The sequence below is a fragment of the Corvus cornix genome, chromosome 3 (genome assembly GCF_000738735.6).
Source record: "Corvus cornix cornix isolate S_Up_H32 chromosome 3, ASM73873v5, whole genome shotgun sequence".
Taxonomy (NCBI): Eukaryota; Metazoa; Chordata; class Aves; order Passeriformes; family Corvidae; genus Corvus; species Corvus cornix.
In genome coordinates, this window is record NC_047056.1 from 47513993 (window position 1) to 47540935 (window position 26943).

General features: G+C 39.9%; 1 protein-coding gene across 5 annotated transcripts in view; it reads right to left on the reverse strand.

Moving 5' to 3' along the window:
* SASH1 (SAM and SH3 domain containing 1) overlaps positions 1-26943 on the reverse strand; it is a 190552-nt gene that overhangs the window by 63860 nt on the left and 99749 nt on the right. Inside the window, exon 1 of one of the 5 annotated variants that reach the window (XM_019288959.3) lies at positions 1642-3411. The exons of the other annotated variants lie outside the window; for them this stretch is intronic. Within the exon in view, the coding sequence (XP_019144504.1) occupies positions 1642-1653 (12 nt within the window). The 5' untranslated portion in view covers positions 1654-3411. Of the gene's footprint in view, positions 1-1641; positions 3412-26943 lie in introns of those variants that run through there. 5 annotated transcript variants of the gene reach the window in all.

Genomic DNA, 26943 nt, shown 5'->3' on the forward strand with positions numbered 1-26943 from the left:
TTTTATGTTTCGGTATGCCAGTCAAGAGAATCCATCGTGTCCCCAACACACCTTTAGATCCCAAGTTCCTGATGATTTGTCTGTTGTCTTAAAAAGCTGCTTGCTGCAAGTGTTTTGGTTTTTCATTATTTAAACATGCTAGGTTTTTTGTAAATTACCATTTATAACATACTGCCTGGCCTCCCACGACAAGTCTTTTGCTTGAGCAGTTGCTTGTGAAGTTGAAGCCTGAGACTACAATTAGACGAAAAGCTACTACTTTCAGCATAAAACTACTCATGTGGACAGTCAGCTGCATCCCATGTAACTAAATCCTAAAAAAATTGGCTGTATTACTTTCTTTTTTCTCATTTGCTGTCAAGCCCACCCTGTTAGAACAGGACCAAGGTTTTATAGGACCAAGATGACTGTGGAGGGCAGAAGCAAGGACAACTTTCCTCTCCCTCCTCTAGAGCTCTACTTAGCAATGCTGGAATGCAAAACATCTGATAGTCCTGCACTGTTATGATTAATATTCCTACCTGCCTTTCCAGCAGAAATGATATTTTTTGCTATTTCTACTTACACAAGAAACCAAAGGAAAATACTTAGGGAAATAGTACTCTCAACTAAACTTCTGGCTTAGATCTGTATCAGAGACCACAGAACTTCCATCAGCCTTGAGCAATTCTATTTATTTTGGTTAAAATCCATTAAACCTCACATTAAACCTCACTTTAAAATCCACAGGTTGTGTTGACTTTAATCCATTAGCATCAGGGCCCTCTTTTACCAAAGACTAATTCTAGAAGGTTGAGCAAATGCTGTACTGTTGGCATGTTCTCAAGCACGCTATACGATCTTTTCAGAAAATAATTTTAGAGGTTAGTTTCATTAAAGTACACCTTCCATCATTCTGAACAAAAACTTAAAAATGAAACAGAGGACAGCCTGGGCTTACAGGAACAGTGGCTGGAGTAAGAAACATCCCTAGCCTGCATTTCCAGAGCTCTTGTCTAGACAAAGCAGGCACAAGAACGATAGGTATTTTCCGTGGAGCAGTCTGCTGCCTCAGGTAACTGCCCTCCACATGTGCCCATAAAACTTGTCTGAGGTGTACCAGAAAATTCACATCACCTACATGCTACACAGTGTTCTGAAGAAACTCGATGATCTGAGAAAGTACCTGATCGAGTGCAGACTCCTTAAGCTATGCTATTAAATCCAGTGTTTCCCAAAAGTGACTGATTTACTTGTATGGTTTCCGGATTTAAGGGGCCCTAGGCAGGGCACCTATCTTGTACCCAAAAACTGTTGGTGCATATTAAACTTGTCCAATACACTACTAAAATCAGCAACTAGGATCTGAAGATTCTGGAGAAACTGAGATATTCATAAACTGTATCCAATCCCCAGGGAACACATTAGAGGGAAAACAAACAGTGGCTTAGCACCAGCTCGTCCAGCTTCCCTTGAGGTCCAAGGTCAGAAGAGCACAGAATCTCAAATACTGATAAAAAAGGAAGGGGGAGGTTTTAAAAATTAGTAATGTTAATATCCTGTAGAGTAAGCCCACTGAATTTAAACTAGGGATTCCTCCATCTAGTCACCTACATCTGATTTAAAACAATCTCAGCTCGTAGAGGAATTTTGTTCTCCCACCTTTAAAGCCATTTCTTAGCAGTCCTATTTCCTTCCTGTTTCCTCCTTCATCCAAAGCCAATGCCATCAAGAGGATGGGCGCAGGACAAGGCCCTGAGGTCCTGGCTGAAGCTCTGATCCAGCAGTTGGAGGAAAGGATGGATGGCAGGTGTTGCACGGCCCAGAGATCGCCAACCCTTCTGCACTGTGGGTGCCACAGAGAGCGACTGCCACAGTGCAGAGCCACAGTGGTAGCCTTGGGAGTCCTGGTGCAGAAGTGCAAGTTGGTGAAATGCTTTTTACAAATCTCTCATTTTGGAAGAAAACGTGTGTAGTAAGCTTAACAAGCAGGATTTGTAGCTTATGCTTCATGCCTTTAGTTGTTTGCCTTAGGGCTCAAGAAAGAAGCTTCCTTCACAGGTAGCTTTTTTTGCCTACTTTGTACCTGAATTTATGTGATCATTTGCATACATTTTCTTTTCAAATTACTGCCAGCTTCTAAATACTGTGATTTTGGTTTTATACACTTTCCTCAAAAAAAAATCTTCAAAACAGTTTTGCAACCATTTATGAGCCAAGTCAGAAAAATGCAACTTGGAAGAAAGTACAAAGCACAAAATACACAGGAAAGAAGCTGAAAAACCATTTCCTGCCTGGAATGGCAGGTTTTGAATTCATGAGGGACTTTTCCTTCCATGGTAACTTCAGTTCACTTGTTCTGTATGTAATGTAACAGGTAAGAGGCATATCACAGCCTATCTGAAGGCATTCTGCTCCTGAAATACACAAGCATAGCAGAGAAGAGCATCTGAAAGGAAACTTGGTTATCCAGGGTATGGCTCACACATTCTAGGGAGAATGTGCATATTTTAATTACTTACACATTAAGCTACATCTATCCTCCACACCACAACTTAGTTTAGGAAATTATATTCACTGAATTAATCCCTTCTAATTAAGAATTCATGAACCTCTTCACAATTTCGGCCACAAGAGCTGTGTCCATTTGAATCATAAATTTAAGCACTCCTCTGCAGATCCCATGACAGCATTAATCTCACTGTGCAGACAGAAAGTGTGCAGTGTGAGACCCAGATGAGTGCTGGGAAAATTCAGTGACATAACCAGTAAAAATGAGAGGACTAAAATGCTCATAAATGTATAAATAATTTTATGAACCCATTTCAGCAGGTGTAAATAAGCAGAAAATTCTGTGAGAAAATTCTGCCAGTCTTTCCCCCAAAGTTTTCTCTCTTTGCTCTGAACATGCATTGCACGTTCTAGTCTAGCTTCTAAAATGGTTAAACAAAGCTGTATCTGAAAGACAGAAGAGCACTGAAGGCTTGTAAGAGTTTGATTTACTTTGAAAGCAGTGATTCTGCCTGGAGTCCCCCACCACACTCTACATTTCAGCCTCTGCAGAGGTGCTGGGGAAGACACAGGGAAACCCCTGTAAAGAGACAGCACAGGTATTCAGGTGTGTAACAGAAATTGCCTACAAGTCACTAGATATGAGGCACAGGTCAGAATAAAGAAATAAAAAAGACCTATTCCTGTGTCAACCACTTCAGCAACTGTTTCAGGGAACTAACAACTCGGTGCCTTTCTAGTGGTACAGATTAGTTAAAGTGCCATTTTGAGTTTCAAACCACAACCTCTGGACCATCCCCTTATCTGTTTCAGTGAAGAAAGAAGGTTTTTCTGCACCATTGCTCTTGCACATTAGAGCCTGAGCTGACACATGCTAAATGATAATATCCTGCAGCAGCAGCAAAACTCTGGATCAAGCAAATGAGTTATGCAGGAGGGATGGTTAAAAAAAAAAAAAAAAAAGAAGAAATTTCAAACAATAAATACTTTTATGCATGAAACAATAATCCAAGTGTCCCAATGCCTCATACAGAAGCGCAGACATAGGTAAACACTTAGCTTAACTACTGATGAAATGCAGCTTCAGAGAGAACACACTGTTGGAACTCTCACATGTCTGCTTTTAGTATTGGAGAGGGAAGACAAATCCTGCCTCTCAGCTTGACACAAACACCAGAATCTATCGAACCTAACACATCTCGGGGCAAACACTGGACCCTCTCTCTTCCCTTTGCCAACAATAAAAGCAGAAGGGTTTTTTTCACCCATCTTAAATACACTGCAGTCAACAAAAAGGCTGGGAGCCACAGGGCTGAAAAACATTCCACAGTGATTTTGAAAAACATAATTCATTAGCAATTACAGAGAAACTGCAGCTTTTGTAAAGCCCTGTAACAACAAAAAGTGAGGCAGTGCTAACACATAAATTTACTTGTAATAAACAGAAGCAGAGTCCAGCAGAATTATGGCACAAACACAAAAAAGCCTCAATAGAAATGGGTTTCAGAGAAAGGAAAATCGATATGCGAACAGAGCATTCTGCAGCAGGGAAATCAAATACCTTCTGATCAATTTTCCAAACAAGATGAAGCAAGCCCAGAACTATGGCAGCTATCTTTGTGCTAAAAACATATTAATATAAAGGCCAATATGTGATTGAGACACAGCAGGTCTTTGATTGCTGCATTTACACTCGTTACTCAAATGGTACAATACCAAAGTGTTCTTGTGAACTGCCTCTGCACTAGAGCTCTATAAAAAGGATGAGTAAGACCTGCCATCTTTGCCTAAAAATCCTTACATTTGTCAGCTGACTTTTATTGTCCAGATAAAGCCAAAAAGAACTTTTGTGAAATAATGTTGGAAAACACAGTGAAAGACATGGGTTTCCATGGTCCTCCATGGGAGGACTTTAAGATAGAGAGAGTGGTTTTGGCATCAGGAAGAGCTGTAATGTTTCAGAGGAATGAAAAAACCCCAAACAAACCACATCAAGAATGGTTAAATAGGAAGCCAAAGAGGACTCAGGATGTGACACAGACAAGGGAGGCACGAGGTGAAGCCCAACTGGATACTGCCCAAATGGGGCCCTTCTTGTTCAAGAGCTGACAATGGGCCTGGGGAACAGCGACCACTTCCCTCAGTGAGAAGGTTTTATCCTGCGGGAAAAGCACAACAAAAGGAAGAGAGAAAAGAAATGAATAAACAAGCAGGCAAACAACAGTTTGTTATAGGGTACTTTGGGGTAGGAACAGTCTGGTCAGCCAAGTACAGATTCCTTGCCCAGGTGCTGGCCCTCTGGCAAGGACGGCTAATGGCAGCACACTGTACTTTGGCCACAGTCACCTCCTGAACAAACAACCTCAATTAATGAGGAAAGCAGCACCTCTGTGAGCCACACATCCCTATCACCACCACCCTGCAGCCTGCTTTCTGTAACTGTGGGGTTAGGAATTTCGAGTGGTTTTGAAGTGAAGCACTCACTGATAAGATAAGAAAACAACCACGAGTATCTCCTTGCCATGAAAGCCATGGCTGAATATGGCAAACCTCTTTCTGAATACCAATGGTCCTGATTTGTTTTTATGTGCTCTTCAAGTTCAGGACACCTACTCCTACGGGTCAGTGATGTTCTCCATTTCCCTCTGCAAAACACTTTTCAGATCTTACCAATTCTTCATTTTCATGTACACAAAGATGTACTGTATTTCTATTAAGATTATTTGCCATTTTCTCAATTTCTCTTCAGTATTTCCAAGAACAACAAAAGACGTATTTTCTTTCTGAAAAGCAGCAAGGAAAGAGAAGGGGAAGCTCAGACTTTGACCAATGCCTCCAGGAAAACTTCTACAGCCATGCTATAAATCCTTTCAGACACACCATGGAAAGAGAGGATAACACAGGTCCACGGTCATATTTGTATTGATACTACACTTGTGTACCTACATGCCAATATCCATGTCTCGAGCACATGGAACTTCAGATGATCTATACTGCAAATGAACAGAAGCTTTTGTGCTGGATGAATCAATACGTTCAAGGCTCAGGGATTCTTGTAAAATGTGTTGTTACTGTAATACTGATGACTTTTTACAAGTATACCCCCATTCACATCATCACTGTGATAGCTAACATTTAAAAACTGTATGTTGTTTTCACTTTATGTTGCACCAAACAATAATTTACCAAGAAGATTAGAAACTAAGTCGACTTTGAGTTACTAAGGCCTTAAAAACCCTGGTAAAATTGAGGAGGAGGTAAATCAAGAGAAAGCACTGCTTATTAAGAGATCTACAAAAGTTCTTTTTGTATTACCACACACGTATGGAGTATCAGCAATAAAGTCCCCCATTTCAGGGGGGAAAAAAAGCCAAAATTTTGCATTAATTTTTGGGAAGAGCAGTGATTTGCTTTACTTTGTTTAAAAGAATAAAGATTTTTAAAAAATTATAAAGGTTATGCAGTGGAAAGCAAAGGATATTTTAGTTTTAAACTTCCCCACACCTTTTAATTTTTTGTTTCTGATTTATGACAAACTGACAGGCATTTTGAGTCAGAAATTTCCATCATACATTCACTGCAATACGCAGGAGAATTAGACAGTTATCTCCATTTTTTTTACTTGAGACACCTCACATTGCAGAGACTCAAACCCAAACCCAAATACATATGAAAAAGATTCAACTCCTTCTGTCAGGTTCTTTAGCTGTAGAAGGTAAACCCAAAATTCAGAACTCAACAGCATTGTGGGCAGTGGAAGAAATCTGGCTCTACTTAGTTTCTACAGCTGCTGGTCTTTGGGCTGCCTGTGGCTGCTATCAGGTTGTGCTCTTCAGAGCTCCTGACTTCCTCTTGGCTTCAAAAGCCTCTATAAAAACCTGCACGTCCATGTTTCCAGTTTTAAAAAGTCTGTATGTATAGATGTGTATATACCTGCTCCATGGGTTTTTTTAAAACATGAAATGAAACCTTTCAGAGCACGACTAAAGCCCTTAATTCAACAAAATCGATTTAAGACTTTCTCACACCCAGCACAGAATTTCTGAAAGTTTTAGTGCTATTGCTCAGGGAATGGATTTAACTTTGAACTTTTTAGAGAAGTGAAAGAATCCAGTAAAAACAAAAACAAAAAAAAAACCCCAAAACCACAAGCAACACAAAACCCCTCAAAAAACACAGAAAAAAAAATCCCAAACCAACCCCACCAGGAAAAAGAGGCAACAGAACCATGTAACAGAGAGTAGTGCTGAGTCAGGACCTGAGCCACATTAACCCTGGCAAGCAGTCTTATCATGAGGCTGTGCCCACATGCACATTTACTGGCTTTCTCATATTTCCATGAAGAAATTCAAACAGCCTACTGTTGCATCTTTTTGTGCAAAAATAATTACATCAAAATTATAAACATTTGGGCAAAAGAGATTCTTGCTTTCCAACTGATAGTAACACTGTACCTCTTTTTTCCTCTTTCAGAGGTTGAAAAAGCAGACATCCTGAACTCAGGTCTTTGCTGGCAGTAAGCCGTGCAACCCAAGCTTTCAAGCCATCCATTCTCTGTGATTTAGGGTGGGCAGGCTCACTCTGCTGATTTGCACTATCACTTTAATTTTCTAAATTCAGTTCAGTTCCCCCTTAGTGATTTCTATGTTCATTATCTCATGAGAGGACCACAGTCAAAAAGCTGCAACAACATTAGATATGCTGTGTATTTCAGGACTTAAAAACATGGAGGGCTGGTGGGGTCTGACCCCCATTTCAGCCACTTTGACAATGGAAACAGCAGGAATACAAATGACGAACAGCTTTGAAAAAAAACTCCTGTCAGACAAACTTGTGTCAGCATACTGGGAACTAACTCTCTAATAACATTTCTTTATTACAATGAACTCACTCGGGAGAAACAGTTTTATTTCAGGATCGTTTTTAAGAAGGCACTTGAAGCAGGAGAGAAACTGGTCATACTGGGAAAGGTTTTATTATAGATACACATTTTTAAAATACGACTTTTACAACCATTTAAAGAACAGAATAAATGTTTAACTTGAAATCAAACTGGTTCTGTTTCATAGGTTGATATGTGAAACTGAACACCTGAAAATTAAGACTGATAGTATGAATTCATTCCCTAGAGGTGGCACTGCACTTCTTGCTCTCAACCTGCATAAACACACTCCAGGGATGTGAGGGGATAAGGAGAGAGAGAAAAAGGTTGACAGGTGGATGCTAACTTCAAAGGCTCCTACAATGTGAGAGGAAAAATTAATTTCTTGAACAAAAGAACTGAAAACAAATTAATCACATTAATGCAAAAAAAGGACTAGACCACAAGTTGCTAGTCTGTACTTATACATTCTTCCTGCTATAAAAACTACCTTTAATAAGAGAACTTTTAAATTAGCTGTTCTCTCTTTACCTTTGAAATTGAAGCCTACATTTGATGGATTCTTTGGGCCAGAACCTTACTTTAATATTCATCACTGGTCATCACATGATGATCATTACAGAACTAAATTTCAAATCAACTCTGATGCATTTTTTAGGCTCAAAGTCAACATGGAAGATTGTTCCCATCAGAGGGAAAAAAATATTATTGAATGCCATTAGACTATCTGGCACAATTTGGTTATTTACACAGAAGATTCACAACATCCCTATTTGAGATTATTAAGAAGTAATTATTGCCTTCTACACACTCATGACAAAAATTTCTATCTAGACAACCATTAATAGAAATATTCTTCATTTTCTATTTACATTTAAAGTAAGACTGGGATAGAAATTCATATGCCATAGATGGAGTAGTTAACAGGAACAGCCCCAGCTGGTGGTGCAGCTAATAGGAACCTTGCTCTGTGGGATTACTGCTGCATACTTTGCTCTGCAGGGTAATGGTGGAACAGTGACATCTGACAGCTCCAACACCACTCAGCACAACTGCTGGTAAGGGGTTAAATTAAAGGCTTCAATCACGCCATTAACAGCTCCCGGTAGGCCAGGTGCCAACCCAGCTGCAGAGCTCCAGCCACTTTTTGCAAAGCTCAGCCGTTCTGCTGAAAAGGCACAAGTGGGCTACTGCACATGACCAACAATTGGGGTAGAAGGTGGGATTTGCCCTGGCACACAGGCCAAACAGAAGAAAAGTACCTAACAAAAGTTTCTGTGATGCTTAAATCTAAAGGGCAACAAATCTGAATTCTGAGGGTCCATCAAGCAACTGTAAAATGCTCCTTTCTTTGCTCAAAGCAGGAGGAGCAGAGTTTTTCCCCAGAAGAGGTCAGTGGAGGCCAGAACCCTCCCCCGGGGCCACAGCAGCCTCCTGGTAAGATCAGCTTGTGCAGTCCCTGGGCCTGATAGCTGCTCCTTATCTAAGTGCATCGCCCCACTTTCAGGCTAGCACAGGATGGTGAGGCACAGTTTTGGTACGCCTTGTTGGGTTGTTATGCAACATGTGGTTATCCCATCACAGGCTGAGTGAGGGTCCTTTCCAAATAAAAGGCCAATTGCTGAATGATGAACAAACTTAGTACCACGAATGTCTGCAGAGAAAAAATAATCATGACACTTAAATGCTGCTTACAGACAAAGCATTTGAACCTCAGCAAAAATCCGTCCTTCAGTCACTACAGATAACTCAGGCCAGAGGAATCTGCAAAGAAAGCTGCCACCACTGCTCCAAGCAAGTCATCTGCAATCATTATCCACAACTATTCACTGGAGAATTAAGAGTGCCGCAGTAAAGCCTTACAAATTATTCTCTCGCGTAACATCTTCTCCTTGCTTATTCCTGAAGTTGCTCCTGAAGCACCAACTACAGCAGACTTCTTCCCAGGTTCCACTTGAAACCAGCCTTTTTTGCCACCAGACTTTGGGTCACACGTGACTTTAAGATGGATACACAGAGCTAGCCTTGCAGAAACAAATGAAGCGCAAGTGCAGGGCAGTCTCGCACTCCAAGAGCCACCCACAGTTTTTCAGTGACGCTGTGAGTACATGTAGCACATGCACTTCATTCCAGCAAAGCCTGTACAGCTTTGCACTCCCACATGCACCTTCTATTCCCCCTATCCACTAAGGGCCATGTTTTACTTATAAAGGAGTACTGCAGTCACAGGTAATCAAATTATGGCATTAAAAATGCCAGCATGCTTTGAATTTTTATAACTTGTCTTTCAAACACACATGAAGCAAAACAGAGGCCTCAGCAATGCATAACTACTTTTGTTTGGAGGTCCACTCAAAATTGCTATTAGCATTAAACAGTGAACTTACGCAGGCATTCCAGCAGCACGAGAGTTGGACATAAGTTACAGGAATGTCCTGATGAAATACGCAAAACTAGGACATTAAGGGAGTAATGCCTCACCTGTACTGTTTCCAATTCTTCATCATCCCACTGTAGGAGAGCGAATGAGTGGCTGTGCGGGGCCTAATTGCCAGCTTGGGTTAAGCCACAACAGTCCTTTCTGCTGCCCAACATGGGTCTTGCAGGGTTCAAGATAACAACAACAAACAAGGTTTGACTGGAATGTGCTAGATTGAATTTATAGCTGTAATTGCTGATTAGCTATTAATTGGCAGGTGCTTGTCAGGAGCCTTGCTTGCCTGACTGTACATTAGTCTAGTGCTCGTTAGTGGCTGGTTTTTGCTCTCGCTGCTGCTGTGGCTGCTTTATCACCTCACTGTGCTGTGCCTGGGAACATTGTGATAACAGCAGTGGCGATGTGCCGGGGCTGGCAGGTGGCCAGGGACTCACTGCATGTCTGTGCTGCTGCCTGGGCTGGCTGGGACTCTGCTGTGAGCTTCAGTCAAAGGGACCCGACCTGTGGGTGAGTCCACGTGGGAGTAGGCAGATCTCGAAGCGGCTGTGGCTGTGGTTACGTCAGTGCAGCAGCAGGAACACCTCTGGAGGGACTGAGGCCCAGGGATAAGTCTGTTGCAGCAGGTAGATACTGAAGCATCAGTGGCTGTGGATAAATCCATGCTGGAGCACCTGATAGCGTGTGGCCATGGATAATCTCACAACAGAGCAGGTATTCCCCATGAAGGACTGCAACCATGGGTAAGGCTATGATGGAGCAGGTTTATCTCTGAAGGGGCTGTGGCTAAGGCCACACTGGAGCAGATGCACCTTAAAGCAACTGAGACTGTGCATAGGCCCATGCCAGGGCAGCTGTATCCCTAAAGTGACCGTGGCTCAGAGATAAAGGCTCCACTTGGAGCCAGCACAGCCATAAGGGACTGCAGTCCATGGATAAGTCTTAGCCAGGCTAGGAGCAAGGGAAGGAGTTCCACTGAAATGTTCAATGGTCTGGCTCAAAGGGACAAGGGACAGAGACTGTAATGGCTATAGGTTTAAATCATTGTAACCCATAATTTGGGTTGCAGATCAGAGGAATGACTATGGCAGGAACCACACAAAGCAGTGGAGGACAAGTCTTACAAAAAGCAGTTCCATGGGCAGCAGCAAACTGATTTGAACTGGCTTTGGTGCCCAATAATTCCACACACCACACCACCTCTCCTGTCCTGAGTAAACACAGTGGACCTTTATGGATGTTTTACAGGGATAGTCCATAGGCCAGGGGAATAATACCTGTGTATTGTATCAAAGGATGAGAAGGGGGTGGCAAATAATGAGGATGTGTTGGATAGTGCGGTACCTGAGAATGACATAAATGGTAATGGATAGAGTGGAGAATGTGCTGGTTTTGGCTGTGGTAGAGTTAATTTTCTTCACAGTGTCTAGTATAGGGCTCTGTTTTGGATTTGTGCTGGAGACAGTGTTGATAATTCAGGGACATTTTTGGTATTGCTGAGGTGTGCTTACACAGAGTCAAGGCCTTTTCTGCATCTCACCGGCAAGCAGACTGGGAGTGCATAAGAAACTGGAAGGGGACACAGCTGGGACAACTAACCTCAATTTATCCAAGGGATATACCATACCATATGGCATCACGCTCAACATGATGAGCTGGGGGAAGAAGGAGGAAGAGGATGGGGATACTAGGAGTGATGGCATTTGTCTTCTCAAATCACTGTTACACATGATGGAGTCCTGCTTTCCTGGCTGAACATCTGGCTGCCCAGGGGAAGCAGTAAAAGAATTCCTTGTGTTTGGCTTTGCTTGTGTGCACAGCTTATGCTTTACCTATTAAACTGTCTTTATCTCAACCTATGAGTCTTTTCACTTTTACTCCTCTGATTGGATCCCCCATCTCACCAGGGCAGGGGAGTGAGTGAGTGGCTGTGCTGGGCTTAGTTGCCAGCTGGGGTTAAACCACAACACATTGAAGGGCAGCTAGAGCAAGCAAGATCCACATTAGGCTCACTTAAATTAAGGTCAATATAAAGGCCACCTATTACTGTCATGCTGCAGAAACCTGGGGCTTCATCATGACTCCTACTTCATATAACTAGGTCTTCCCAATAATCTTCCCAGTAAGTGTGTACCTTGAACAGAAACAGACAAAAACCAACCAACCAAAAACCAGAAAGAAAAATTAAGTATTATGGGCAGTGACATAACAAAGCATGAGACTAGAATGGACAAAGAAAATGTTGACAGCTAGGAAATTTGTAGTAAGAGAAAGACCAAAGCAGACTGTACACTGTAATCCTCAAGGTAAGAAGTGTTGAGCCAGATTTCATCCTGGAGATGGATAAAATACCTGGAATAAAATACCATCAGCAAAACCATAAAAAACCCCAACCAACTGCACAAAACCCACAAAGAGAAAGGCAGTAGCAAAGGTACAAAAGAAACATAAACTAAACATCTAGTAAATGAGACCCACAAGTCCAGAAACCTTGGTGCCTCTTAGCATTGCAGTATTGCTGTGAGCAATAACAATTCTCGATTGCAATCTAAACCAAATGGCAGTCAAACTTTAGACTCAGGAAAAGCCAGTGAAGTCAAACCACTTCAGTTAATAATTTGCAGCTAAGCACTTTCAGTTCTGCTTTGTCACTGCTGCAATCCCAGGGAGCAAGCGCACTGTGAGCTGCCTGCCCACAACAAGCCAAGGGTTTGCTTCGGGGAGGGAGCGTGCTCAATCTTGTCTCCTCTTCCCTCCAGCAAATGTAAATTACGAATGCAAAGCTCCACGAACAAATCATCAAACACCCTGTCTTTGCAAATGTCTTTGTGTAAGCATTATGACTCAGCTTGCTGGTAGGCACTCCAACTAAATTAACTTACCATGGTATGGAAAACCTGAGCGAAGTAAAACTTAAGCTGTACAAACACCTGCAAGGCTTTCTAAATGCCTGGGGTTTTGCAGCAAAGACCTGCTTGTTTGGGCAGGTGCTGCCACTGTTATGGGAGTGTCCATGGTAGAAATTCCTCTGCTCAACGGTCTTCAGCAGGGAAAGCAGTCCAGACTTCTTGGAAACAAATCTGCCCTAATCAGGACAGCAACAAAATGTCTTGACCGAAGGCTTAATTTTTTTTTTTCCTGCTCACACTCCTCTTTGTACCTTAGGGTTTTTTTCCAGGTTATGGCCCTAACAAGGTTTAGTTACAACATCCTGAGACTCTATTAGTGAATAAACCATTTCTTTTCAAGTTTTTATTGTTCCAGATCCAGTTCTAAATACAGACTTCTCAACAATACTGTCTCTTATTCAAGGTTATGTGCAGTCTGTGAATAAGTGAATGCCAATGGATACAGAATGAGTTGTCAATTATGCAAGGTTTTGTTAAAAAACAAGTGAAATAAAAATAGTACATTAGTAAATGTAGCTGAAACTATAGAACAATATCCCATATGCTACACTAGACTTTCACATACACCAACAGGTCCCTCTAATCTAATAAGGATTAGATCAAGTGTATTGCAACGTGCTCAGCATGCTACTCACTTCTATAAAGAAACTATGGGTTTATGCACGTCCACTGACTTTCAAAGCAGAAAGAGACACTGAAATTCATCAGCATCAATTTTTATTCTCTGGCTCATCTGCTCTTCATTTCACTTAATCTATGATAATTCTTATATATATTTTTTTTTAATGTAATATTTCAGAGAAATTGAGGGGTTAGGACAAGAAGGTATTTAAGCACATGGCTGGCAACAGCACTAGTGTGTTTAAACCTTGGCATGTTTTTGCAGGCTTTACAGGATTAAATCCTGATCACACAAGACAGTACCAGCAGTAAGACAAGTTAGTCAATAACACAGGACATCTTCATTTTTCATTGCACAGTATTGCAGTGTCTGTAGAAACTGCAGCTTTCACATTTTACTGTGCATAAACTGCAGTTTCTATACAACTACCCAAGCCTTTAGAGGACAGATATCTCTTTTTAAATTTGGAAAAAGAGTAAATCACTTGCTGTCCCAGCATACCCAGAGGCCACTCTTTATTAGTGCTTCAGATCACAAAAGGAAAGAAGACAAGAGGGTGGAAACTGGTCACTGCTAATAAAGAGTGGGTGCTGCAGCAATGATAGGGAAGCCTGCTTCATAATTCAACATTCCTTATAAATTCATGGGAATCCCAACACCCAGGTATACCCCTCGTGCATTGAAATTCCACAAAGGCTCCTACGACTGCAACAGTGGATTTAACAGAATTCCTTCAATGTCAAAAATCTACTGGTACTCTGCACTTTTGAAAACAAACTCCAAATCTTAATGAAATTGTAATGCCAAAAAGTGAATAATTTCTGATTTGAAGCAATGCTCCTTTTTTGTGTTTCCCTGTCCTTGACACATACTCAATTCTAGCTTCCTGAAAACAATCCATGGAAAAAGGATATACTATAACAGAGCCTGTTTTCATATCACATATGGCTCGCTTTGTCTTTTAAAATGCCAAACCTAAGCTTAAATAAGGTGATAGAATTTATTTAACATGATCTTTATCGTTAAACTTTTTAAGCAGTAACTAATTTGCCTCCCAGCTCTCAGCTTGAATCAGACATTATTAAATACATAAACTCAATTATTAGCTTTTCATATTAACAGTTTTGTTTCCTCACTCCTTCAGTTCCCTTCAGATCTAATGAAGCACCAACTTTTAACAGCACAACGTTTCCAGTTGAACGGATTCTCACAACTCTTCCGCAGCTGCCCCCTCCTTGACAAGGCCTTGAAACACCTACAAGGATTCAAAATGCTGCTGCTGTTGTTTAGGTACTAAAATGTGAGGTTATCTCAGTAGATCACGCCTGCTCCAGTCCCTTTGCTGGCTAGGCAAGATATCTGCTGCAAAAACTGTTCTTCATGGCCTCTGCCTGTTTGCCACTAGATTAATCTGTTTTCTTTGTATGTCCTTGGCTTCTCTAGCACTGGCAAATGCTCGTCTTTTACACCATTCCTTTCTATCACTTCAAGTCTCAGTGTTAGAGAACAGAAAGACATTTTGAAGTTTACTGCAAAAAAGAAATGTATTAGCTGATCAGAATAAAAAATGAATGAACTATTTGCTTTACTGTCTTGAAAGTCAGTTTCTTGGTAGATCTAAATATGATTGTAATCATTATTTTCAACAGAATTAAAAATAATGAAATTTTTGGCTAGCACTCCATGTAAAATAGGATGAGTTACAGAAAGACTACTGCAGTATTAGGGACTGGCATGCAAGGCTAATTTGAGCCCATTCCTCTTTCCAGCTGTTTCTCCCATCTCTCCAATTCCAGGTATACGACAAAGCGATACATTTTGATATCCTCCACACTATGAAAAGGGAAAGTAAAAGTCTTCAAAGAGGAAAAGATTTTCCTCCAGAGTTTTCTTCTGCATATTGTGCACTTTGCATTGCCTCAAGTGAAATATTTGCCTTTGAGAGCTGTTTTACTATACACTGCCCCTGTCGCTGTAGGACCTGCTCCCCAGGGATTTTTTCCACAGCTACATATGTAAGAGACATGATTTATGTAGTTACCATGAAACACACAATGCACTGCTATGCCCAGGAAGAGAAAAATTAATCCCACACCTACTCAGTCTTAAGACTATACCTCACACCAGGACAGCCACTGGGTTTGCATCTGTCATACTGCTTTGAACTCTCTCATTGGTAGTGCTGAGGAGCAGATCAGCACCTGAACAGTAAAAACTGGGAAAAGTATGGTGTGATGGCCAGAAGAGAACAAGGCACAAAGCCCTAACACACAGGAGATTGCTTCAGAAGATGGTGTTCCTTGAGAGGAAACAGCTTGAGACATAATCAGCAGCAGTGCAGTGCTGATGTGTCCAAGTTAGACTTGACATTACTCAGACTGCTGTAGTCTTCCAATGGGGAGCAAGGCTTTTCCTACTTCCTGCAATAAACTAGCTCAGCAGCGCTGAGTAACTCAGCGTTCATCCAGCAAACCTATAAAGAAAAAGAGTCCTCTCCACTATTTTCATGTGCTCTGGCTGCAAACACTCTGTACAAGGCTCTTCAGGATTTAGGAGCTTGAATGACCCAGACTATGACATCACAGAAAGTAAAACGCAGCTATTACTTGTGCCTGTTCTGCCTTGAATTGCCAAAAACATTCGTAACATTCCTCCTACAGTGCCCAAAGAAAAGAATGAGAATTAACTGTTAAAAGATAAAAAAAAGAGTCCTGTTGGGGTGTGAACACAAGTGAAAAACCTAAACCCACCATAAACACAGCACAGAAACGAAAGTGTTTCCCCTCTCACTTTCTGTGAACGGCATTCCCAAAACAGCAAGAAGGACATCTAGATAATAAAAATATTCAGTCCCTCTTCTAGTTCTGCTACTGGCTTTCTGTATTATCTCAGGAAGTTACTTAAATCATTTGTTTCTCAATATATTCGCCTGAAAACAAGAATTCTTACCTACTGTATTTCACAGCTTTGTCAAAGCTGCTGACACACCTCAGAAAAGACATACGGAGGTGTAAGTAACTGGAATCACAGCGTACCTGGGGAGGGGGAGGGGAGGGGAGGAGGAGGGGAGGGGAGGGGAGGGGAGGGGAGGAGTCAGCAGTTAGCACTGTGCCCCTAATTAAACCAATACATTTATGGCCTCCATAAATTCCCTCTGAAGCTATAATGTAATACTTCTATATGTCAGTTTCCCAGTATACACAAATGTTTTCAAATTATCAGCACTGCCTTGCTGACTGCTTAAGATAAGGCCCTCATCTAGAAATGCAAAGGAGACTTAGGCTCTGTCATGCATTAATGAGAAATGGGAACCATTCACTGAGAGCTTTCTGCTCCTCCAGAAAAATCTCTCCTGACTGCACAAAATTGTTACCTTTTGTAGATAAATTAAAGGGACAGCATCATGAATATACATTTCTTTTCCTTCTTCTGACTTAGCATCTCTTAAACAGCATGTCCTTAATTTTTGCTGCAACTCCTTCAAATGCTAATTTATATTCCTTTGGTAAGTGCTTCTTTCTGCACTTGGAGAGTGCAGAAAGCACATATGAATGAATGTGCTGAAATTTTCATCAAGTTCAGAGAATGAACATTGCTACAATTCAACACTTGCAAGCTTAATTTATTTTCTTGCAATTTTGAGAAAATTTGTCTTGGCAAATGAAAATCCAGAAATGGTCCACAGCAAACTGTCAAGAAAATGGGGAGACCAAAAGCAACAGAACATCCTGTACAGCAAACACCAGGAACACCCACTTGCTGTGTTATTTCTCAGTGTCACTAAAGAGACATCATTTGTCATTAGTCAAATCCAGTCAATTCCACTGTTTCATCACAGGCTTGTTCCATATGCAATCAAGAAAACTATCTTCATCAATAGATGCTACATCAAAGTCTTCCAAAAAATTACTTAACACCTGAATACCTCTGTTAAACTATCTGTAAAATGGATATTTTAGCATTCAATGCACAGATGCGAATCATATGTAACAATAATCTGTCTGCCTACACAGTAACACCACAGTACCAAGACAAAACTCCTATAAAGTCTGTCCTCTTCAGAGCAGTCATAATCCACTACCTTAAAACGTGTTTTCGGAAAGAGATGTTGTGATGACAAAGGACAGAAGGTATGTTACATGGCATGTCCTTACACTTCTAAAATGATTTTTACAGACAAATCAAATGAGCACAGCAGAAATCTGCCTTCCTGCATGGTTTTAAACTTTTGATGGAGAATGGTATTTTCCAGAGGAAAGGAAGGGCGGCGTTGGTGGGGAAATATGAAAGTAATTTCAGCAGGAGTTTGTGAATAGGGTATTCTTTCATATTAATGAAAACCAGATCATAAAATAGTCTGTGAATTAAGAAACTGGCAGAAAATATATTAAAAATTATATTAAATATCTAAAACCATACATAATATAAATTTATATGTATTTATGTATATAAATAATTACATAAAGCTGTATTAAAAAATAGCGTTTTCCCCATCCTAAGATATGTTCAGGATATTGTTTTTGAACCAATAAAAAAGTCAGAATTCTAAAATGCAGTTCCATAGAACAAAAGAATGTCTGACAAGGAAAAACAAGTCACAGAAATAATTTTGTATCACAAAGCTATTACATAAATGTAAATCTGAGCAATATCGTTTGTAATTTGATTTCAAAGTCATCAGGCACAGGAAGAATGCAACTGTGTTTAGTTTATAAACATCTCAGGAAAATTTCAAAGCATATACAAAATAGCAGGTATTAATATTACATAAAACTGAGAAAAAAATAACCCACTTAAATTTACAGGTCAATTCTGTTGAAAGGAAGGTTGGATAACAGTTGTCTTACAGCCTGAGTTGACTTCTTAATTTTCAAGCAATAAATAGGGCCTTCAGGGTTCAAGATCAAGTAATTAATTACTAAATTTATAGAAGGCTCTACTACAGAAATCAATAAATAGTGACTAAAGAAGGCATTATGAATAAAACAACTTCATAATACTGGTAACTTCACTTGAGAGGATGGCAAAATTTTCTACATAGCAAGAACATGCCAAATCAATCCAAGGAATAGAATTTGCATTGAACAAACTATTTAACATTTTGCACATGACCTCTGTTGAGACAGGTTAAGTTATCTTCCATTTTTTTGCAAGGTCACATGTAAATACAGGGTGTTCTCTGGACCCTCCACTGTCACTCTTTACAGACTGACCCTTTCCTGCAAATATCCACAGTGGCATATTCTTTTCAGAAGGATTTGAAAAAAATACCTACATCAGTGAAGATATAATGGGACTGATCAATTAAAAACTGACACCCTAAAACTAATTCTTGCCAAAGCTAGTGAAATCTGTATGAATATATACATATTGGATCACATATAAATATTAGATCAATAAATATATGCTTGATTTTTGGTGAAAGATCAAATGAGAAAGGTGTAAAGAATAGACTGTTGCCTGCTTCTGTTACCAAGGAGCATAGGGCTGGAAGGTAGCATCATTACCCATTAGAGAGACAAAGGTTGTTTTCATTTAAGGCTCCATTTTGAAGAACCAAACATGTCAACCCATCACCACTACTAGGGAAAGAATTGAAAAAGCAGGTTATTCTGGCCTAACGTTTGGGAATCAGATGCTGTGCAATATGGAGAACTGAAAGGTACTGCATTTAAACAGAATTACCCAGACAAAGACATTCAGGGTGGGGAACATCTGGGGAGCTAACAGGTTGGCAGAAAAATATGTAGGGATTAGAGTGAATAGTAAGGGAAGCACAAGCCTTAGTGTCATGTTGTTGTGTAAAGAACCACCATTGTATTACAAATATTATGAATGCTAAAATAGTTTTCCTATGAAGACAGTGGAATTAACATGCTGGAACAGTTTAAAGACAGGTCTGATCAACATCTGTCGAGCGTGATAAGGACAGTTAAATCTGTCTTGGGGCAAAGGATGCACCAGGTGACTTCTCAAAATTATAAAACAAAACCAAGGTAAATTCCATGAAAACCAACAGTACTTAAAACAAAACAGGTTTGATAACACACCTTCAACCACAACAAAAAAATTCCGATATTGTTGGTTTTGTGTTTTACTTCTGGTTTATACATTTCACACATAACTACAAAGAGAATTTCCACTCCTCCTTCTGCAATAACTGGAAATTTTATCCCAGAGCAGGTGCTGCAAACTTAATCTGGTGTAGTTGAGATGCAGACTGCTTCTGCTTATGGTGATGTCTAATCCAAAGCTGTAAGCAGAGAAGCTAAATAAACAGCTTCACTTTTCATTTATTTTGTGTTTTAAGGAACATTTTACATGTGCACTACCCTCAACTCACTAGTCTTCAAGGGATTGCATTTGCACAGATTTCTGATCTTTTCTATTCTTTCTATTGATATTCTGCAGAAGTAGCATACATGGTTGCACAAAAGCACTGCTCTCCAAGAGTTAACAACATCCCAACCAGGGAGACAAACACAAGAAAGAATAAGGACTATAGAAGGATGGAAAAAAAGCAGGGTGTAGGAGGTACTCAAGGAAAAGAAAATGAAGCATGTGAGACAAAGTGAATGGAGAAAGGGTGCTGTAAGGACTTTGAGTACTGAAGAGAGAAAATGTGAAGCTTTGAAAAGATGCATGGGTGGAGTAAAATGAGGAAGGCAGGAAGGCACAGGCTGAGCTGCTAAGGAATGGGATGCAAGGGGAAGATGATCGCCACTAATAATAAGAACAGCCTAGAGAACAAACATGGTGTCATGGAAGGAGAGTCAGTAGAGAAAAAAGACAGAATGTCCTCCCATAACTTTATGTCTCCTGTGACAAGGCAGCACAGAGGCAATATCTGAGCTCTCACTGCAGGCTAGACATGTGATTAATCTAGAGCAATGCATCTTCCTCAGGTATTTTGTCCTCCATCTGCCCTGGGAAAAAGGCTGACAAATCCAGCATGGGTAATCAAAGCCCTTCATCTGCCACTTGGCTGCTCTGACACAGTGGTGGAAATAAAAGTCTCATGCTCAAACCCAGGGAAAAAATCTATTATAACAGTATAAATGCCTTACATGTGATAATAATCCATAACATTCCCCATTTAGAAAATATCTTGCCACTCAATATAACTGCATCTGTGTTGATCTGAAGCTGCTGGTAAGAGAAAGGGTAGAGAGACTGATATGCTTGTGTTTCAAGAAACGTCTTTCTTTTGTGTAACCTCTTTCTGCAGGCTTATAAATTCTTGCTCAAAAGAATTTACCATGTTCTGAAGGTAATCAACTAGGATAAGAAACAGGTTCAACTTCTGTAAGCCTTGCTCACCTGTCCAGTCCTGAGATGAGCAACAGCAGGTAAGACCAGGGGAAGCAGTGTGATTTGTGCCAAATAAAGTTAATTTTCTTAGTATGATGCATAAGATGACTTTTTGCACACTATTACTATAGATACTGAACTCTACCAAAGCCAGAGACAGGGACAATCAATAGGTTCCTTAAAAACTTCTAATAGGCCACTCTTAATAAAAGGAGCTATTAAAATTACATTAAGTACTCGTGCTTGTTCACAAGAAGTATTCATTTTCTTTTCATTCCGCTGTTCAGACAGCTTAAAGAGCAATTTATCTAAGACACCCTTTTCAATTTCCAAATCTCCTTTGGTGTTTCTATTAGGCGTGAAGTGAAAAAAAAATGTCATTTCCCTCCAGTTAAAAAGGTGAGACAAAACACAGGTCATTTTGTATCATTCCATTTTGGGGGGGGGGGGGGGGGGGTTGGGCTATGAATAATCTATGTGCTATGGGGTCAGAATTTCTGTTATAAATGTTACATTGCATAATGTATTACCATGATAGGACATACATTTACATGGAAAAGGAATTAGATAAACACTCCCACCAAATTTTTAGGATTTTCTCACTTACAAAATATCCCTCCCTGCAAGTAAATGAAGTAGCTAACTTTCAAGGTGTTCCTGAGATAAGATATCAAAACTGCATTGGCAGCAGGAACCAGAATGGCACTGTCTAATGTGTAAGATTAAATTTTTTTTTTTTTTTTTTAAGATGGAAATTGTTAGGCCTCAGCTCATGGCAAACTTGTGATCTCATGCAGAAAAAATTCCTGTTTTCAAGACTGATAGAGGGTGAAAAGGACTGTGGTCATAAATGGATAAAGGGAAATAGGTGTAACAAAAGCTACAAACAAACATGTCTCAGAGATCATGAAAAAAATTCAAGAGCACTAGCTTTTTAAGAGAGTTCATAAGTTTATAGGTAGAGACTTGAAAAGTGCTGTAACGATCTCTAAAGAAAGCTTTCATACTTGAAGAGCTGCTATGGTGCAACCAGAAATATCCTTTCAAAGGAATCACCTCACAGTATGTCAACGATAATGAATTATAAAACATTCATCACTGCTAGAAGGACCTCAAGATACAACAGAAAAGCATTAAAAAAGCCATTTATGTGAAAGGCTGAAAGGAAACAACAGGTAATCTGTTATAAGCCCAATGGTGATGTCTCGCCCTAACTACACCCCTTTTACTGCCAACAAAGGCCTCTATAGAATAATGCTTGTTTTAGAAATCTAAATAGTTTCAATCAGAAGAACTCAATGGATCACTCAGAAGAGAAAATCAATTGTGTTCGCACTATTTAGGGAAAACAATAATATTTCCTGTTGCATGTAGCATGGATATAGAGGAAAGCACAGAGCGTTTCCTACCATACTTTGCTATGCTTCCCCATGAAAGTGACTTTTGGCAAAATGCCCATTTCCTTCAACTTCATTGCAGACCTCAGATGTTCCGTATCACTCAGATAAAACATCTTGCTGCTTTCGTCTCCATTTGCTCACTGAACTATGGTCAGGAAGGTATCCCTACTTTTGTAATTTTTAAGAGCAGAAGAAATGCATTAAGGATGCAAACCCTAGGGATACTCGTGCCCTTCCACTGCTCCAAATGAAGCTATGATACAGTAGATACCTTCTGTATTCTTAGATTTTTTCCAGAAATTCTGCAGTTTTTCTTAAAAGTTAACAGTTTTAATTCCTTCTGTCATTTTGTGAAGCTGGACTAAGGGCTAACTTCAATTTTATTCTTTTGCCCCTAGGTGTTTTCAGGTGTACAAAGCACTCTAAGAAAAAACTGTTCAACCTTTCCATGACTTTGTTCTTTCATTTCTCTTTCCTCATTAGTTTCATCTTGGAGCTTGCAAAGTTCCAGAGCAACCTATTGTAGTGGCAATCAGAGCCTTGACTGTGGCTCACCACTTCTCCTGCGGTACCTATAATGAAAAGGTAAAAACCGCTATTCAAAATCTTGTCCTTTGACCTTGTGCCTCATCAAATCAAGCCTGCATTTTGGCCAGTGACCACGACAGATGCACAGAAGGAGAGTGCACTGGTGAGTGAAGACATTTTTGGCAAGCAATGGCAACCATTCTAGCACTAACTCTTAACAGATTATAACATTTTTTTGTGCCTTAAAATGACCAGTTGTGAAATGTTACTGTGGTTTTTTTAGTTATGACTTATTATCATTAATTATGTTGCACTATTACATTTTTCTGGTCCATGGGGACAGTTCAGGCCTCACATAAGCACAGATATCTTGCTGCCTTGTGGCACTTTTCGCCCTTTGCAGCCACCAGAGTGCATCACCTGTTTTTCTTTACTCCAGCTTAGTTTTCTAGTGACCTGTTCACCCAACCTTCTAACATTTTGTTCCTCATCCTCATAAGCAAGCAATGACCAAACTTCATTCTTTCCTCTTTTTCCACCTGACAAATGCAGTGAGAGGTCCCAGCTCCTGGGGCACCCGCTCCTGACACTCTTGGACTCCTTACCCCACACTTTTTGCCCCAATGTTGAGGCTCCTTCCTTGAGCACATACCACCTCCTGTGCCTCAAAAAACCCCAAAATCCAGATAAAACCTCCAAGAGTGGAAAAATGGAGCAGGAAGCTCTGAAAAAGGCAAGTCCAACTGCCAAAATTTACATTCACCTTTCCTTCCTCCTAATGTCCTTTACAACCTTCAGACCAAAATCTCAGTTAGAAAACTTGATGGTTACCCAGCTTCTGTAAAAACTGTTTACCTTAGCCACAATGCAAAACACTGAAAAGAATGTATTTAATTTGTTTATCTACATGTTTTTAACAACATGTGTTCCATGTCTAAATACGCCCTGTCATTCAGTCACGGAAAGCTTTATGAGATACTTCATATTTCCATGTTACCAAATACAAGTGTAGAGTTGATGCAATTCTTGGTGTTATTCCATTTCCACTGTCTAAAGAAAATTTGAAGAACATTAAAATTTCTTAGAAAATTAAGATGACTGCTACAAAACATCTGTATGTATTTCAAGAGCAAAGGTGTGAGTTTACGGGTACCACCTGCAATTCAACAGCCACAACAAAACTAATACACTAAGGCTAAATATAACTCAGTTCAAAGGAGGAAAAACAAAGTTACTGAGTCCCCCAGAATGCTCATCTGGCCTAGCATTAAGTTAAGTTCTAGTCTTGCTGTTAACTTGAGAGGCTACTCATAACAAAGAGATCAAGAGAGTTAATTTTTCTGCTATTGTCTATCCTACAAACAAAATATTATCCAAACTAGTTATGGAGTAAAAAACAGCAATCAAGAAAAATAAATTTGAATTTTGCTAGAGGGTCAGCAACTTAGTTCCTTTAGAGTATCATTCTGATATGAAGTAACAAAAATATATAAAATAATTAAAAATATATAAATATATAAATATTATGATTTATTTTATATATACATGTATAATATTTAAAAAAAAAAAAAACATGCCAAAAAACATTGGACTAAGATTCACATTCCTACTCCATTCCTGTTGAACAGTGTTTAAAATATTTGGACTTTTTAACCTGCAAGTGAAAAAGAAAAGATTCACTAACTTTGTGAAGATGCCCACCTGGAAGCTGAGATGTTGCTACTCCCACTGCTACACCAGGAACTGCTTACATATGTGAACAGGGTTGATCAAAAGACAAGGTTAAGACAGAATATTAAATTGCAGAGCACTGTGCTTCAAGATAGGAGATAAGAGTTCCAAGTTTCCTCAGGCAGAGGGAAGAGCCAAACTTTGGTTTCCTACAACAGTGGATCAAACCACTACCTCCTACTACTTTGCACACCATGCCCTTCATTTCTCATGCTTTCCCACAGGTGTTCAGAATAAAATATCTAATTTAGGGTTTAGCAAGAGCATTTTTTTCAGTCATCACCAATTGACATTATGCCAGTGAAATTAACACGTTGAAGAAATCAGAGTCTCTTCCACAGTGTTTCTGCACTTCAATTATCCCTGCCATACATCAGATATAATTATTTCAAGTAGAGGCAGGATGGTAGGAAGGAGAGATGGCTGGCAGTCAGCTACTGACCAAGAGAGCCATACTCTTCACCAGACCTCCATGTTCATGCTGCAAAGGAAAGGTGCTAGATCAGGAACACTTTAAGAGTGTGGCATGATTTTGAAGTACATCTGAATTTTGGTTTTTTTCTGAAGTGTGGTCTAACAGCCTGGATTTGAGGCTTGAGCTGCAGATCACCCATAGTGTCTGTCGCCCACTGGCCCTGCACTGCTTCACCGGCTCTTGTGGCCAGGATTTGTTTACAGCTACACTGGCGTACACCGCTGTGTATTATTAAGTTGTTCTGAACTTACTCTAAATTTCAGGCTACTCTGTTGCAAATTTAGCTACAGAGGAGGAATTAGGGAATTACATAAGTAAATCTTCATCAGTGGCTGAATCTCAGGGAGGCGAGGCCTAATAGGGATAATGGTACTAAAATTACCAGCTTCAAAGGAGGCAGCAAAGGCTAATTAATGTTTTTAAAGGGTTTTGAGAGTAGAAAGTGTGACACAAAGGAGAAATAAAACTATTTTGTGAGCTTCTGTGCAGGCTAGCAACTGAAGGCTCCAATTATGTAGCTTTCAATTGTTAACTCCATGAACAAAATAAAGCTACTCTGATGACTGGCTTCCTTCTTACTTCTCATTTGTGTGACTTTCAGCACTTGGCACATGCTTCAAAACTCTAAAATCTCTCTCTTCTGTCAAAATGGACTTCAACTATGGCTTAATCTTTGCTGGGCTACCATGACCCTGAGATTAGCTCATTTGCTTAGAGCCTGGTGCCAAAAAAACCTCCCAGAAACGCCAAGGTTGTGGGATCAATCCCTGTATGGACTGTTCACTTAAAAGCTGGACTTAATGACCCTTGTGGGTCTCTTCCAACTCAGAATACTCTGTGATCTGTGGACACACCAAGACAGAAAGCTGTCAGAAGCTTGAACTGTGTGCCCCTGGGAAGGGAAGGGGAGATGGACTTCTTTCAAATACTGTTTATCAGCCTATTTTGTCTTAAAGAATACTCCCAAATTCTGATTTTTTTTTTGCTAGCTTTTTTATCTTCCTAATTTATCTGGACGGCTTCTGAACAAAGCCTTATATGATGAAAAGCCTGTCTACTTTTCCACATCTATAACCACTGACTCTTTCGGATGTTACTCCTATCATCTTAAATGCACCTGGGTACACAACCATACTGCTACTAGTTTCACATGAATTGTAAACCAAACAATTGTAACTGTGGTCTTATCAGGAACTTCTAGTGCAACAGGCAAAAGACATTGACATAAACAAAAAAATTACCAGCAGGTGTTTCATAATGAGCTCACGAATTCCAAATTTTGCTAATCATTTCCAGTCGTTCTTCTTTAATTAGTTTCTAATCCATGACTGATTTTATTCATCATGCCCACAAGCAATGCAAGAAATTCATCCCTCTGATAAGGAGCTGAAATGGAATTCTTTTTAAAATATTACCCATTCATTTTCATATGTATGTTTTTACAGGATTATTGCCTTTCCCAACTCTATTTGGTTGAACAACCAAAGAAACCTTAGAATCAGGGAAAATCTGGATGTAGTAATCCCAGATTACTTTGTTCCTTTATGTAAGATATAGCTGCAATCTAAATCATTGGGGAAAAATCTAAAAATATAAATCAAGAGGGATATGACATATGGGAGTCAGGAAGACTGATTTCCAGCTGATAGCCATTCCTTTTCATTATTTTGTGGAAAACAGATTGATCATGCACCAAAGAAATCATGTCTCTTCAAACTGCTTGAGTTCTCCTTCAAACACAAAATTCACAGAGCATCTTGATTGAAATGGAGCATTTCTCTGTGTGCTTCAGGCAACACTGCTGAAACAGGAAACCTACACAACACTGAGAGAAGATAAAGCACGGATAGATCAAAGCAGAGTAGCTGTGGAGCATCAGAACCTACATCATGAAGAGCAGGGGCCAGGCCAGCAAAAAAGAAAAAAAAGAAATCAGTGCCTTTGAATTCACAGATGGAGGCCTGCCTTCCTCTGGGCATCTTTGTTGGAAGAGTGTCCTTCTGCTGCAGAGAAACAGACATTCCAAAGCACATCCAGATGTGCACAAATACTTACGATGTGTTTCTCATTCTCATCACAACATGCTCTTGATTTATTATTAAGACCTGTTTGTTTTCCCTAATGACCTGAAAGGCTGTTATGGTTCTTACAAGTGAGGCTT